The sequence below is a fragment of the Megalops cyprinoides genome, chromosome 5 (genome assembly GCF_013368585.1).
Source record: "Megalops cyprinoides isolate fMegCyp1 chromosome 5, fMegCyp1.pri, whole genome shotgun sequence".
In the NCBI taxonomy this organism is placed as follows: domain Eukaryota; kingdom Metazoa; phylum Chordata; class Actinopteri; order Elopiformes; family Megalopidae; genus Megalops; species Megalops cyprinoides.
Window position 1 is genome coordinate 25,600,001 of NC_050587.1, and position 15,170 is coordinate 25,615,170.

The following is a 15,170-nucleotide window of genomic DNA, read 5'->3' on the forward strand; positions in this document are numbered from 1 at the left end:
CACTCTTTATTAGTTTTTCCAAAGTCCTCTGAATTCTCTCTGAGTAAGACGTCGTGTTCAGCCAATGAACAGCACTGCTGTACTCCTGTTCACATCACTCCAGACTACTCCACAGGCATAGTGTGAGTAGTGTGCAGGTGTACTGGGCACGTGTTGGCTAGTAGACTGGCATCCACACTCGCACACCTGCCCTGTCACTCACAGGCTGGTATTTCAGAGAGGAGTGGGCCAAAGAAAGGATTTTGGGTCTTCTAAGGGAGCGGAAATTAAAATGACAAAGTACTTCAGATTTTTTTCTTCAGTTGAGGGAGAGGGGACTGTGTTGTAGGAGATGTCCCCTCGTGATAGCTTTTAGTTCTTGTAGTGTTCTTTTGGTGTCAGTGGCAAACGGCAATAACCTGCTGTCAAATATTAACTATGCTGCAAGACCCTTAAAACGTGTCTCCTTAAGTTTGTGTGTCTGTTTGTCTTGAATTTTACTATGGAAACCTTAAATATGCTTGGAATTCTATTGTGTATACATGTATGCATACAAATACAGTTTGTATTTTAACATTTTTAACAAAGAACCACTCTAGAGAGTTTATATTGATGATGAACTGATGTGAATTGGAATCTCAATTGTTGGTACAGAAGGTTGAAATAATGACCTTCTGGAACAACCTGTTGCCATGGAAATGCCTGTGACATCACTGTACAGCATTTCTCTGTCTTATCTCCTAGGCAACAGGTTAAATACTGGATCATTCTCAAAACTGCTGTTTTTGCTGAGAACGTTTTTTTCTTAGTATTATGAGTTATTTTGCCAAATGTTTGCTGTATTAATGTCTGTTGGGTTCATTTGCAAATATTTTAACTTTAGTTTGCTTGTCTTAAAATTCATGGGCTGTATTCATGCAGATCGTTTTACATGTTGAAAAGGTAGATATTGCTGGCAAGAATTTTATTCTAATTGATTTTTTTTTAATAGAATAGACTAAGAGGCAACAAGACTATAAGTATTACAAATACTGCTCCTTATCTCATGTAGCTCAGTAATACAGATATGACATCCTTATAGCTGTCAAACTCACATCAGTACGAACAAGGAAATTGGACTTATGCTACTCTACACGCTAACATGCACACAAATGCACACACAGGCTGCTGGGGAATGACCCCCAAGAATTGAGGGAGGGGGTGATAGAAAAAAAAAGCTCCAGCAGGAAATAAAGGTAAAGTAATATATTTTAATAAGGCAATAATTGAGCCACAGTCCTCTATTTTCATTATTCACTGTTTATTTCTTACAGTTACCATTTTTGTATGGTATGTTGCTTAGCTGAATCATTGAAACTGATATTTTAAATGTTTTGCTTCCATTTGAGGCAATTTGCTCTGATTTCTATTAGATAAAGGAAATTTGGTGCTGTAAATAGCAGTTTCATTTTATTTTCATTAAATTAAAAAAGAAAAACTCAGTGCTTGTGCCAAATGTTCAATGCAATGTATCACACTGTGTACTGAGCTGGGTTACCCTCTTCCTGCTGCAAAATGATTGGTCTAGCCATTATGATGTCATAAAAGGAAAGCAGGGCCCTGGCTGTTGACTTGGGTTTTCATTGGTCCTTTTCTGCATCCACTGGAAGAATGTGTAGGTGTGTCACTTCAGGGTGGGCAGCAACTTTCACAGTCGTGTCACAGATTTAACACATACGGTGCTTAGGGTATTCCTGCTACGTTGACTCAGTGTTGTAATGTTATCATAATGGTACAATAGCAGTCTTTGGGCTTGTACTCTTTCTTAATACTTGATGTGTAACCAGTACTTCTCCTGACCTGATTCAGCCTTTATTTGGTGAATCCAGTAAGTGCGGTCAGTTTGGCTCGGACACCCGGGTACCAGACGCAGGGAGGGGCACAGGGTGTAGCGCTCCATACAGACCCAGGGAGGGGCACAGTGTATAGCGCTCCATACAGACACAGGGTGGAGCTGTGAATGTAGCTCTTCATACAGACATAGGGAGGGACTGTGTGTGTCGCTCTCCATACAGACACAGGGAGGGGCACAGTGTGTAACGCTCCATACAGACACAGGGAGGAGCTGTGAATGTAGCTCTTCGTACAGACACTGGGAGGGGCTGTGTGTGTTGCTCTCTGTACAGACACAGTAGAACACATTTTCAGCCATTGTCACTCCAGAACTCAGCTCACAGAACATGGGCAATGAACTAAGAAAGGCATACCTGTGGGTATTGTATGGAGGGGGTTGAAAGTGTGGGCAGGGTGGACTTAGAGGAGAGGTCAGATTTTAGGATTTTAGGAATGGAGAAGGTGGGTTAAGAGATGTGGTCAGGATAGAGCTGAAGGAGTTTTCAGGTAAATATATGGGGAAGGTAGGAGTTGCCCCTGTCAAAAAGTGACTGAGAGTCACACACACACATCCCTCCACCAATGTGACCCTCTCCCCAGGTCAGTGTGACACTGATTGGGGATGTAAAGGGGTAACTGTTTGGATTTCCAGTCCTGTGCCTTGTTTCAGACTTTTGACCCCTTCCAGGGTCTGCTGACACCCCCACTCCTTCCCCTCCCTGCTCTCTGTGGAATGGATGGATGTCACTTTGGCCTGCTTTCTTTCAATCAAGGTTTACATTAAAATCATATCAAATTTACTGACCTTCCTTTAAACAAAGGGAAATTTAAAAATACTTTTTGAATCCTGACTACTGATGCATTTCATTTCATGTCATTATGCTAATAAAATAAATTCTGGCTATCCCTCTGTGTTTTGTTTCTTAATAGGTTGTCATCACTGATAGATGGTTTGATCATGAAGACCACTTTCTTTGACTTAAAAAAGAAGCTCGCTTCTGACTGCTAAAACCATTGCCTACGATCATGTCAATACACTGTATCTCTAGGTGCTGACCTAAGATAAATGTCAGTTTGTAGCCTAAGATCTTGGGAATAGGGTCAGGGTAGGGTCAACTGACCTGGGATCAGTGCTTGGAGTGTGTGGGAGGTTAAGGCTTTGAAGAGGTGGCAGAGAACAGTCGACCTTCCAGACCCCTGGAATTGGCATTACCCATGGAGTGTGTCCGAGACAAATAAAGGAGAGCTGGATAAATGATCTCCATACAGTGCAAACATATAAATGCAGAAACACAGACAACGCTGCTGATCTTTGAGAAATACAGCACTGTAAAAATGACAGGGGGTGTATGTTGCTCAGACGTGTGGTTCCGTTTCCACGGTGATTGGCCTCAGCCTGACATCCGCCCCTCACAGTCTGGCACTGACATGCAGGATGTGGCCTCACCAGAGTTTCAGTCCTCTGCCCTGGGTCTGTAACAGGCTGTCTGTGTGTTTGTGTAAAAACTTCTCCCACTGGATACGCGAGTAGCATTCTCTCTCCCTGTACACTGTGTGCACATCGGTCATGAACTTGGCAGCACAAAATGGCTGTAGCCTGGTCCCCTGTTACTCAGAGTGTGGGGGTGTAAAGTGGGTGTGGTGTGGCACAAAAATACCTCATGTCTTGTGTCTCCTCAATCACACCATGCTAATGTGAACCCTGTCATTTATGAACCAAATGCTGCAGCACATTTAGCATGCATTCTTAGCCCAGGTGTGACGTCTAATTAGGTGAACAGTTCCTGGTGGCACGAAAGCAGGGATACACACATGCAATGGTTGGTCCTGTTGCTCTAATGTTATAGTCAGTCAGGGTCTGCATACAGGTTTTCATACTGATGATTGACACTGATCCTTAATGTGGAATTGGGAACTACAGGCATCAACAGGCGGTGACTGCAGATGACGTGTGGGACACAGCGCGGTGACTACAGGCAACGTTTGGACATCAAGTTTTTGACTGACTGTCAGGTGTGTGCATCCACAGGTTAACAGGGCCCTGTAGCATCTTAGTTAGGCCCCATGGGAGCAAAGACTACCTGCTGCTGTTTCTCATCACACTGCGATTCAATGAGAGACTATATCCACATCCTTCTGTGCTGAAGTGGGACACAGACACCTCTCTATTTAGCAAGAAACGGTGACGGTGGTTTACAGTCTAGAATCTGCAACTCCGCTCCAACTTACAACATGTGGCTGAGGTTGCACACACCCAGCCACACTGTCAGCTGACTGTTTTACATGCTCACTCACACTGCCAGCTTATTGGATTACAGCCAAGAGTGGAACATTACCATAGACGTGGAACATGACCATGGCAACTGTGTGTGCCACCCATTGGTTCCTCTCCACTAGTGTGAGAGCAACCATTTGGAACAAATTAAAACTTACAACTATTTTTATAGCTCTGTTTTCCGCCTGTTCTTCTCTTTCTTGCGCTGATAGGACTAGCCTATACTTATATAGGCTTATATAGTATACTTATACTAAATTACTTCAGTGAGGGTGAGGGAATAACCCCACTCTGAATTTTCCCTGTCCACACTGCCCTTCTTACAATTGACAGTCGGTTTAACAGCGGTGTCAAAAAAGAGCAGCTATTAGAATATTCAGATGATGATGCTGATCAGAGCTGTCAAAGCCCCATACACAGCCCTCTGTAATTAGGAGTGTATAATGCAGATCAGAACATAGAAAAGGAACATTCGTGCGCCATCTGAATAATCTTGTATGGGTCTAGCTTTAACGAGGTAATTTCCCAGTCTGGGTGCTGTCCTACCGCTCCCACTTCACGCCAGATACCCCAACAACCACCACTAACCTCCTCTTTCCTTCCAGGTTAGCGCACGCACAGATCAAGCAGTTTGTATTCTCGCTCTGCGCCCGTCTGTGTCGGCGTTGACAGTGAGGCTGGACTGCGAATTGGCTCTCGCTATTCCACTGAGCTCTATTTGGACCCCTGCAGCATAAAATACAAACTCACGCAGCAAAACTTACAGTGTCTCATGGAAATTGTCCAGCATCCTGAATCCTCATTGCCACCGCAAAACTATGTTCATGAAAGGTGCTCCCATTCCCAATATTCTCATGACAGATAGATTTCAAAATACTATAAATACAGTATATATGACTATTTACCTATTTTTCTGGCGTAACGCAAATTTTGTTTTCTATACAGCGCCGCTTGTGGTGACTGGTTCTCCTGTTGTAAGTGTTCGTTGCGCCTGCGTGGTGAGATAACGTTACGGGTCGCTGGCGGTGTTGGGCTTGGTGTTAGAAGTCTTGACAAAGCTGAGAGGTCGGAGAGACAACACTGCGAAACCCCGGAGAAAAAGCCATTGGCTTCGGGGGAAAGCACTCGGACGCCGGGAGAAAGACGGCTTTCTCACACCGGGTGGGGGGTGTCATAGTCCGGGCCGAGCGTTGGGGCAGTGAGTAGAAAAGAAGGGAGCGCAACGACGAGAAAGGCGGGGAGGACCCACCAGCTACCGGCATGGCCAGGGACTACGATTACCTCTTTAAGCTGCTCATCATCGGCGACAGTGGTAAGGAAATGCCGAGGATGTGTGACAGGAAATGGGCCTTGTGGGCTTTTTTCCTGTGTACCATCGGGCTAACTCACTGGACTGGATGAATTGTGTCTAGCAAGAATATAGCTAGACATCACCATGTAATAACGAAAAGGGTAGTTACTGAGAACCCAGGCTATTCATTACTAAGAATGTGGGGTATGGCTGGCTGATAGCTATCTAGCTAGTGAGCTCGTTACCTTAGGGTTGGGCATGTCATCGCAAACCAGGCCGGATATAGCTCGCTAGCTACGTTCTTTCAGACTAAGTGATCTTAAAGTTTAATAGTGTTGTGCTGCAAAGGATGTTCAGCTATGTCACTAAAGAGGTCATTTGATGTGACTCCGTACCACGCAGCGCCCCATGCCCGGTAGCTAGCTTTGCTCTTTTAATTATTCAGTCGCTGCTTAGGCAGCTTACCAAGCTAACAAGTTTTGTTGGCTGGCTAGCTATTTGGAATCTCGAGCACTCTCGCTAGCTAGCGGCTACTGCATCAACAACACTGGGTGTTTTGTATAACGTTCACTAGCTAGCATTAGCGACTGTCAGTGGGTAGTTGGCTCTCCGAAGTCAGAGCTGCGTTACCTATTCAGCTAGCTAGCAAACCTTCTATAACTAAGTTAGCTAACAAGCTTACATCCTTCCATGTGAGTGTCTGTGTGGGCTAGTGAGCTAGATGTTTGGAGGATTTACATTAAAACAAGCCAACACTGGTCTTTAATATTAGCACTTGTTTGGCTAGATTGTGAAATTATTTCCCCACTTATGGGGCTAGAAAGCGATAAAATGTAGACGCTCATACTTCGCTTCTAGCTAACGGGGAATCTGTATATCCTGTGACTGAACTGAAACAAAATGACTGTTCGGACCATTCTGAGGAAAACAAGTGGTTGTGTTTACAGTCGACCGAGAGGTTTTCACGACTGTAGCGACTAACGTTATTTTCTTGCAGGGGTTTGTTGAAGCATCTCGAACTAGCTTTTTATTTTTCCGAAGTGAAAGGCAATTGTATGCTGTCAATGTGTCAGAGTGTTGGTGGTGTAGAACACACTAACCTTACCTGGACCTTATGTCGTAGATTTTACTGGTTTATTTATGAGGTTGTGCCACATTATTGATGACGCTACAACTATGATTTACATAGCCTGTGCCCAGGATGGACCTCGTGACAAATCGCCGCATACCACACTTAACTCGACTTAACACAACGGTAATAACACTTGAAAAGATTGGCCTAAGAAACGCTTTGTTGAAGTTGTCAACTTTTAGTGTCTATCAGGAGTACCTTCAACATTACGCGTGTCTGTTTGGAGCATGACGTCTTCTGTTTTTAAGCGTTCTGGAGTGATGAAAAATCGTATTTGAAGTCCCGACGATAGTATCTGCTTGAATGTAATAATCACCGAACAAGTAGCTGCGCTATTCAGATTTGATTAAGAGTTCACTGGCGAACTCAACCGTAATCCTCCAGGAGTTGATCAGGGAAAGACACAAGGTTTCCTTTAATCGTTATTCTAAGTCCCAGCACACACGACGCACATCATACTGTTATTAGTTTATGTGCATTTTATGGGTTGGTTTCTGTAATTAGATGCGCATGCAACATGTTTTCATAATACATACATGTAATGAAAACGTATTCTCATGCATGGCAGTATTTTTGTAATTGTGCTATCAAATACCTTCCTGCCTTCCAGAGTGACTTACAAAGGAGAACAACCTGCATCAAAAAAATTTCAGATACTCTGCTTCAAGCACGTTTTTTAGAAGTGGTTGAAAATAACACAGGTGTGGTGTGGAGACCGTTGAGAGTCCCCTGTGACAAAGTAATCACCTTTCCCCTGTGTACTGTGAACCTGACACATGACATAGAGACTGTCCTCCCATTTGCTTCAAGAAGGATATGACCTCCCTGCCCAGGTGAGGTTAGGAGATTGCATAAGATCAATCCATCAGCACTCTTGGGTCCTTTTCATCTTTACTGTAGAGCAACACAGCTCCCAGGCCAAAGTTCACCTGCCGTAACTCCTTTATGGTAGCTGTGATTTATGAATACGATGTCCATACCAGGGCATCAAGAGTCACCCCAAGCAATTTCATAGGTAGAGGAGGGGTCCATTGTTGTTACATGAGCCCAAAGAGATTTTTCAGAGTAGAAGAATGCACTGTTGGGAGGAAGTTTTCCTGCAGTGGGTACAAGTACATCGGCTTAAATGAAGTGCAACATTAAGCCTGAAACCTTGTTCTTTAAACCAAGTTAAAGTGGCCTTTTGGTGTTGTGGGCAGGTGAGAGAGAAGCTTAGGTGAGTCTGAGCCTGGCGGCTGAGCTTCGAGGCAGACCCAGACGTGTGGATCCACTTTCACGCCGGCTTTTAACTAGAGCCCAATCGACCGCAGAGTAACATGGTCACATTACACACAGCTTGTAATTACTCCACGGTGACTAGATTCGTAAAGTGATCTGTACATTTTTAATGAGTGCGGTGTGTGTGTGTGTGTGTGTGTGTGTGTGTGTGTGTGTGTGTGTGTGTGTGTGTGTGTGCGCGCGCGCGCCCGCGCGTGTGCATGTTACGTATGGGAATGGTGCAACTTATATTAGTTCTGGAGGGCAAGGAGCACGTTGAACAAGGATCCATATGGGTGTAAATATGAGTATTTAAGAAATATTTGGGTTTAATCACTCCATTATTTACTTGTACTGTTAGGCCATTGTATTTTCCTTCCAATGCAATGTAATGATTGGTTTCACAGAAATGAATAAAAGAAAACATTTTTGACCTACTTATTTCAGTCACACATGGGCCTCCCCATAAAAACTGATAATATGCTACTTAGAGAATTACAGTAAATCATTATATTAAGCTCATAACTCAAACCCTTTTTCACAGCAAAGGATATTCTCTTGAACTACATACCCGCAGGGAGAAAAAAAAGAAGTTGTGCTCTGAACATAGTCCTGTTCTACTTAGTCTCCCCTAGAGGGCAGTAAGAAATGTAAACCTCGTTGCCATTGGGACAAAGCGATGAAAACAAAGCTGCTAACTGGCGCAGGTTTTTCACAGAATTTCACGAGACTCAGAGTTCAAATGTTTGTTGCAACTGGGGATGTAGGTAATGATCCTGCTAACTATTCTGTCCATCGTGTTTGCGGTTTGCTGTTCTGACCTCTGTCTCCTCTCTCCTCTGCAGGGGTGGGGAAAAGCAGCCTGCTCCTGCGCTTTGCAGACAATACATTTTCAGGTAGGAGTCGCGTCATGCGACCTCTCAACCTCTCCCACACACTTGTGTACGCACTGTCTCACATACACGCTCTCACACGTTTTCCTCACAGGTTCACACTTACACTTCCTCACACACACAAGAAATAGGAGTACAGTAATACTGCACCGTTCGTGTAATAGATGATTGTGTGTGTGTGTGTGTGTGTGTGTGTGTGTGTGTGTGTGTGTGTGTAGGTAGCTACATCACCACGATCGGGGTGGACTTTAAGATCCGCACGGTGGAGATCAACGGCGAGAAGGTGAAGCTGCAGATCTGGGACACTGCGGGACAGGAACGCTTCCGCACCATCACGTCAACGTAAGTAACAACATGTACAGAGGCACGCTCATATGCACCTACAGTTCGCCATCTATTCCTATGCAGGCATGGTGCGTTGCATCCCAGCCCGCTCTTGTTTCCAGCTAAGGCACTCCTAATTTAGTTCATTTAGGAGGCATAATTTCGAGGCTCTGTTTGTACCTAGCCTCTGTTACATGGTTTCTTTGGTGAGACTTTGGACTTAAATCAACCCTGGAATCACTCTCTTGCCCAGCCCTTTTGTCATTGCCCGTCTGGCCTTAGTGAACTGAGCGTACTCCAAGCTGTGTGTGATTGTATGGTGACTGAAGCAATAGAATGCAGCTGAAATCTGAGTGGGGACATAATGAGGAAACTGACATCAGGAGGCTGCTCTCACTTCCATGATCCTTCTCGGCTCCTCTCAGTGTTTCGTCCTACACCAGCCACAAACCTCCTGCTTTCATTCCATGTCTGTGTGCGTGTGGGTAATGCGTTTGAACCGTATAGTAATTTGGTGCACAGATCGTATATAATGTTCTTTGCTCTGAATGGAGTGGAATTCCCAGTGTTCCACGCAAGTTCTAGATCTACAGTTCTGAAGGAGCGGTGCAGCTCATGGTGCGTTGTGCGGCCACAGCCGCTGCAGGTCATGTTCTGCCACATTTTAGACTGGCGGTTTATGACTCAACAGTGTGAGGAACTGCAGATTCTCAGCATTCTCTCATTCATCCTGCTCTCCGTCTGGATGCGTTCTTAGCTGCCTGCTGTTACACTAAACAGAAACCCATTTCTCTGTGCGTCTCAACAACGCTGTTTCATTCAAAATGCGGGATCACTGAAAAGATGTCATTTCAATATTGTTGGTTACATCATGGATGTATCAAACTGATGTGGCCAGTTCACGGTGAAGTGGATGGCTCAGTTTTTTATGAAACATTGTTTTAAGTTGAGTTTCAAAGTTAGTAATGTCTGTAATGTATTGTATTTTGTCCACCCAGGGAAAAAATCCATAACACCAAGAACTGAATTTTAAATGTTCTCTGTTGCTTTTAGGGGCTAAAGGAGAGGTTTAACAGGCCGTTAGATGTGGTATCATAGACCCGAATAACACCTTCTAGGTCTTCCATCCAAAGTTGTAAAATTGCAGAAAATAATATTGGGAAGCTGCAATTTTGAATGCAATTTGAAAAAAAAGTATGTCACTCTCTGTAGCTGGTATGCTTGAATGCATTTCTTAGTTACATTTCAGTTTCAGGTTAGTTCAGAGATTTTGTAAGTAGTGTTGATGTTCCATGTAAAGCAGTTTGCACAATGAAAATTTTACCCAGAATGTGACCTTTTTCAGTTGACATAGTCTATGGAAATAAAAAATGCACGTACTTACGAACCCGTGACCTAAAAACTGACACATGTACCTAACTGTGAACTTGGTGAACATTCACACCTCTGATGTGGGTGTAGCAGTCTTATACAGAACACTGCAACTGCTCTAGTGGCTGTATGTCAGGTGTTTATCATAGCTTAAACCTGACACTTCCTTTTGTTGAGTCTGCTGTAAGTAATGTATAAAGTTTCATATTTTGTTCCTTAAAGAAGACAATGTTAAAATGGAGCTTTAAAACTTTTTGTTCTGTTTTACAAAGTAGTGCCATTTGCGCAATTTATCTTGTGATCCCTATAGGTTTGTGTAGAGATTTATATAAATATATTATACATGCATTACAGAACACTCAGCCATTCCTGTTACCAAACAATAGCAGTTCAATATTGTAAAGCATTAAGAAGTGGGTTGAGGAGGAGTTGCAGGGTAAACTTAGACTGTGCATTTATGGGACATGAAGAACTAAACCACAGTGTCAGATGCATTCCCTTTCAGAGCCTCCCCAGCTGCCTTTAACTGCTGGCTGTGCAGCAGAGTTACACCCCAGGTAAAACCATGCCTGCAGAAGTCGTCCTTCAAAGGGACAGGAAGTGGTGTGACATCCTGCTGTCTCTGATTGGTCAGCTGTCATTAAAACAATAGCAGAGAGTTGGAGCCCATTGTTACACAGGGCAAACCTCAGGCCAAGGCAAGAGAGTGTGTGCATGTTTGTAAGAGGGGTGTGGTGCGCGGAGTTGGCGTTGCTACATTGTGCTTAGTGCTCCCACTAGTGGAAAATACATGTTAAAATGGCCCCGTTTCTGTCATGGCTAGTGTTATGGCGGTGCTGGTATCAAGGTACACGTTAAATTGCAGGGCTTAGAATCGGGGGTGCATAAGCTGTTCTCGGACGCTTGCGGGAATTTTTTTTGAGGATGTCTGTTTGTGTCCCCTTCCCCAGGTACTACCGGGGAACTCATGGTGTGATTGTGGTGTACGATGTCACAAGCGCAGAGTCCTTTGTTAATGTTAAACGGTGGCTGCACGAAATCAACCAGAACTGTGATGATGTGTGTCGAATATTAGGTAAGTTTTCCAGCTCATGTACTGTGGTTCTGTTCCTCATAAAGGTTTCTGTTAATCTTCATGATGGGTCAATACTACGTGATGTAACTTTTTAGACACCCCCCCCCCCCCCCCCCCAAATGATTTGTTCTGCATGCTTAGCTGTGAATATTACATGCTTTTTACATTTTGGAATTGAACACTGTGTATGTCTATGTTTTGTGCATTGCATGTTGTCATGCTCTGTATGTCCTGTGTTAATGTTTGTGGATATTGCCTCTTGAGTTTGTGAAGTCATGACGCTCTTCCCATTTGGTTGGAAACATAAAAGCCATAGCTGTCTTCCATCCTTATCTGATCTGTTCTGTTCTGGTCCTCTCTGTTCCGTTCTCATCTGTGGTCCGCTGCCCTTTCTGCTCTTTTCTGATCCTTTCTGCTCTGTTGCGTTTCGGTCTGATTTGGCTTATTCCGATTGGCTCTGCTGTGTTCCGTTGTGTTCTGACTTGCCATGTTCTGATCCTCTCTGCTCTTTTCTGGTCTGGTCTCTCCCATTCTGATGTGGTCTGCTCCGCTGTGTTCTCCTGTGTCCTGATCGGCTGTGCTCTCCTCCGTCCCGCCCTGTCCTCTCAGTGGGGAATAAGAACGATGATCCGAGCTCTAAGGTGGTGGAGACGAATGATGCGCAGAAGTTTGCAGAGCAGATGGGGATCAGGCTTTTCGAGACCAGCGCCAAGGAGAACCTCAACGTGGAGGACGTAAGTTGCGTCAACCCAATGGGTGAACCTTGCAGGGGAGGCGTAGAGTAGGTGGGAGGGAGTATAGGCGGGAAGGGCCACTTACAGTTAGAGGGAGTGGTCTAGGAAAGATGTGAGTGGTCACATGCATGTATATATAAATCTGAGGGTATTTAGAATTTATATGACAACTGTGTTATTATTATATTATCTGAATAGCAGATACGCCTTCACTGAGGTGATTTCTGATGATGGAATTTTTAAAGCTCATACCTTTTTATCTGAGAGAGTTACGCTTAAAGCATGCCGTTCCGTCCTCCTATGAGTTCAGTACACCTGTCTACTACACTGATGCCCCGGTGAACGAAATCACGGTTCACAGAGCCTTGTAATGCAAGTGCTTAGTATGCGTGCTATTTAGCACTGATCTGAGATCAGCGGTGCTGAAGCGGGGAGTAAAATGGAGCAGCTGAACGTAACCATTTTGTCATTATGTTGTTATGTTACTACTACTGCAGCTGAATGCTTGAGAATTTTGTGTCCATTTGAAGAGCACAGCAGTAAAACGGTGTGTGTGTGTGTGTGTGTGTCTGTGTGGACCTGCCCTGCAGATGTTTAACTGCATCACTGAGCTGGTTCTGAAGGCCCGGAAAGAGGTTCTGGCCAAGCAGCAGCAGCAGCAGCAGAACGACGTGGTCAAGCTCACCAAGAACAGCAAACGGAAGAAAAAGTGCTGCTAACGCGGACAAAGAAAAGGACTGCGAAAAAAAGGACCTTTTGAATATTAATTAGCTGCCAATCAGGATTACTTCAACCCAGCAGCCATCATGGAATCCACACTCACCTGTTCTGCCAGTCACACAGGGACAAAAACAGATGTCGCCTCAAAAACTTTTTTTTTTTAATTGAGTTTTATTCATTTTTTTTCTACTAACAACTACACCACTCTATAATGCTATGTGAGGGTAAGATAACCCTGACGACATGTTTCAGAGGGTCGTGCTGAGTTCTTAGTTTGGAATCCACTGATATACTGGACCGGTGCTGCCGGACCCCCGCTGTGTTCTGGGATGTGGGACGCTGCGGGTTCTGGACTGTGTGTTCTTCGGCCCATGTTCCAGACACCCGCTCCCGCTCAGGGTTCTGTTGGATGGTTCTGGCCGCGGGGGACTGTTCTCAGCCTGCTTTGCCTGAGTGGCCTCATCATTCCAACCCAGCGGCAAACAGAGAAACTCTTGACATCGCTGTGAGATCACTCCTGTTCCTCCTGCTTTCTGACGTAAGCCAGCCACCTAGTTCATAATGCACAGCCATAATAATGAATTACTGTTTCTCCAGTTACAGCCGTCATGTTGTGTAATTTTACTGAGCGGGAGCGAAGGTCATTAGTTCTGAGTTAAGTCTTAGTTTCACAGTTTTAACGTTCGAGTTGTCACATGAGACCTGCTCCCCGTATTAAATCTTTCCTGGAATCTCAGTCATGTGACTCTGTCTTTTTTAGTCAAAAAAAATAAATAAATAAACTTGATCGGATGTTGACTTACACGCAACAGATGGCGACTACAGAGTTTAGAGCCCTTAGTGTATTTGAACGCGTTGTGTGTATCGTTGAACAAGGCTCGAGTGTTGCGTGTAGCCAGCCACTCCTCACAGTAACTGTCAGCTTGTGGGAACAAACAGCTAAATGTGGGCTTAGTCTCTAGAGCCAAGGGGTGGTTTTTCCTGCGTGTGTACATGTTTGGGTTTATGGTGGCCATGAAATGAAATTTTCCTTGAAATGAAATCCCACTTCCTCACACCAGTTCCTCCATAGTCTGCAGAAGCGGCTGCCCTGCTGCCATGCCAACCAGTATCATCCGCTGTGGGTATCATATCACTTGATAGGAATCTGCTGTTATTCCTGTGTGAAAGAACCTGTAGCTGGAAGGATGTGCTTACAGATACAGGGTGTTTTTTCAGCTTGTTTTATTTGTGCCACTACAATTACTCAGAAAATGGTTTTGTTTTAGGGCCAAAAACAATTGAAGAATTGATAATTAAGCGTTGTTTAGGCAGCCTCCTATTTATTTAATGGAGATATCAACAAAAATATGTTGAGTATGTATTGAATTCTTCCTAGCACAAACACATGTCCAGTGGCATGTTTCATTCATACTGGATTACAGCAGATCAGTGGCCGAGATGTCAAATCTAGCTCAGTTTACAGCTCAGTCAAACCTGACCAGTTGAAAGCAGTTAAAATAAAACCAGTGTGCCCCAAGATCATGGTTGAGAAGCTGCCCTGCCAGTTCCTGTCAGACTTTGGTTGGATGTTTCAGGAGAGACCATTTGGGTGAAAGAGCAGGGGTGGTTTGAGAGAAAATTATTGGTTGGTTCGCTCCAGGTGTGAAGCTTGGGAAGCCTTGACATCATGCTAACCAGACAGAAAGAAGAAAAAGCCAAGATCATTGTATTTATATACGTATGTGTGTATGTATATATAAATATCTTTGTACAATGTGTATATTTAATATATGCACATACATATGTATTTTCACATAAACATGTATATGTATACATGTGTGTATATGTGTATGTGTATAGGTCGAACCTTTTTCAGCTGTGGTTTGCTGTGCACTGGAGAGCCAAGATGTGTTTTTATTTTCCCCACTCACAAATCTAATCCAATGATAATAAATATTTTAAAATAATTAACATTTGACACAGACACACAGTGAAGTCCCTTTATTTTGGGTTGCGGAGGAGGCTTGCCTTGTCCTTGTGTCCTGCATTCCGCACTACACTCACATCAGAAATGGAGTGGATTTCCGGGAGTGGAGAACTTCATATGAGCATTTCATCCTCAGAGCGAGGGACAGCTGGGTGAGAGACATGCAGGGGAGGTAGAAGGGTGGGCGCTTTGGCTGTGAATGATGGTATGCAGGTTGAGAGTGCTTTGAATTAGCTCCAGGTTGTAATGGTAAAACTCACTCAGGTCACAAGTGAAGA

General features: G+C 44.1%; 2 protein-coding genes across 2 annotated transcripts in view; both read left to right on the forward strand.

Moving 5' to 3' along the window:
• LOC118777792 (paxillin-like) overlaps window positions 1–2,696 on the forward strand; it is a 36,417-nt gene extending 33,721 nt beyond the window's left edge. Inside the window, exon 11 of the mRNA XM_036528953.1 lies at window positions 1–2,696. This exon is cut by the window's left edge and continues 1,261 nt beyond it. The gene's annotated coding sequence lies outside the window, so the exon portion shown is untranslated.
• A 2,435-nt stretch (window positions 2,697–5,131) lies between these two features.
• On the forward strand, window positions 5,132–14,619 carry LOC118777579 (ras-related protein Rab-35). The gene is made up of 6 exons (XM_036528669.1): window positions 5,132–5,438; window positions 8,652–8,702; window positions 8,918–9,041; window positions 11,345–11,469; window positions 12,079–12,203; window positions 12,794–14,619. Exons 1-6 carry the CDS (start codon window positions 5,387–5,389, stop codon window positions 12,920–12,922), a joined length of 606 nt encoding a protein of 201 aa, XP_036384562.1. The 5' UTR covers window positions 5,132–5,386; the 3' UTR covers window positions 12,923–14,619.
• The last annotated feature ends 551 nt before the right edge of the window (window positions 14,620–15,170 follow it).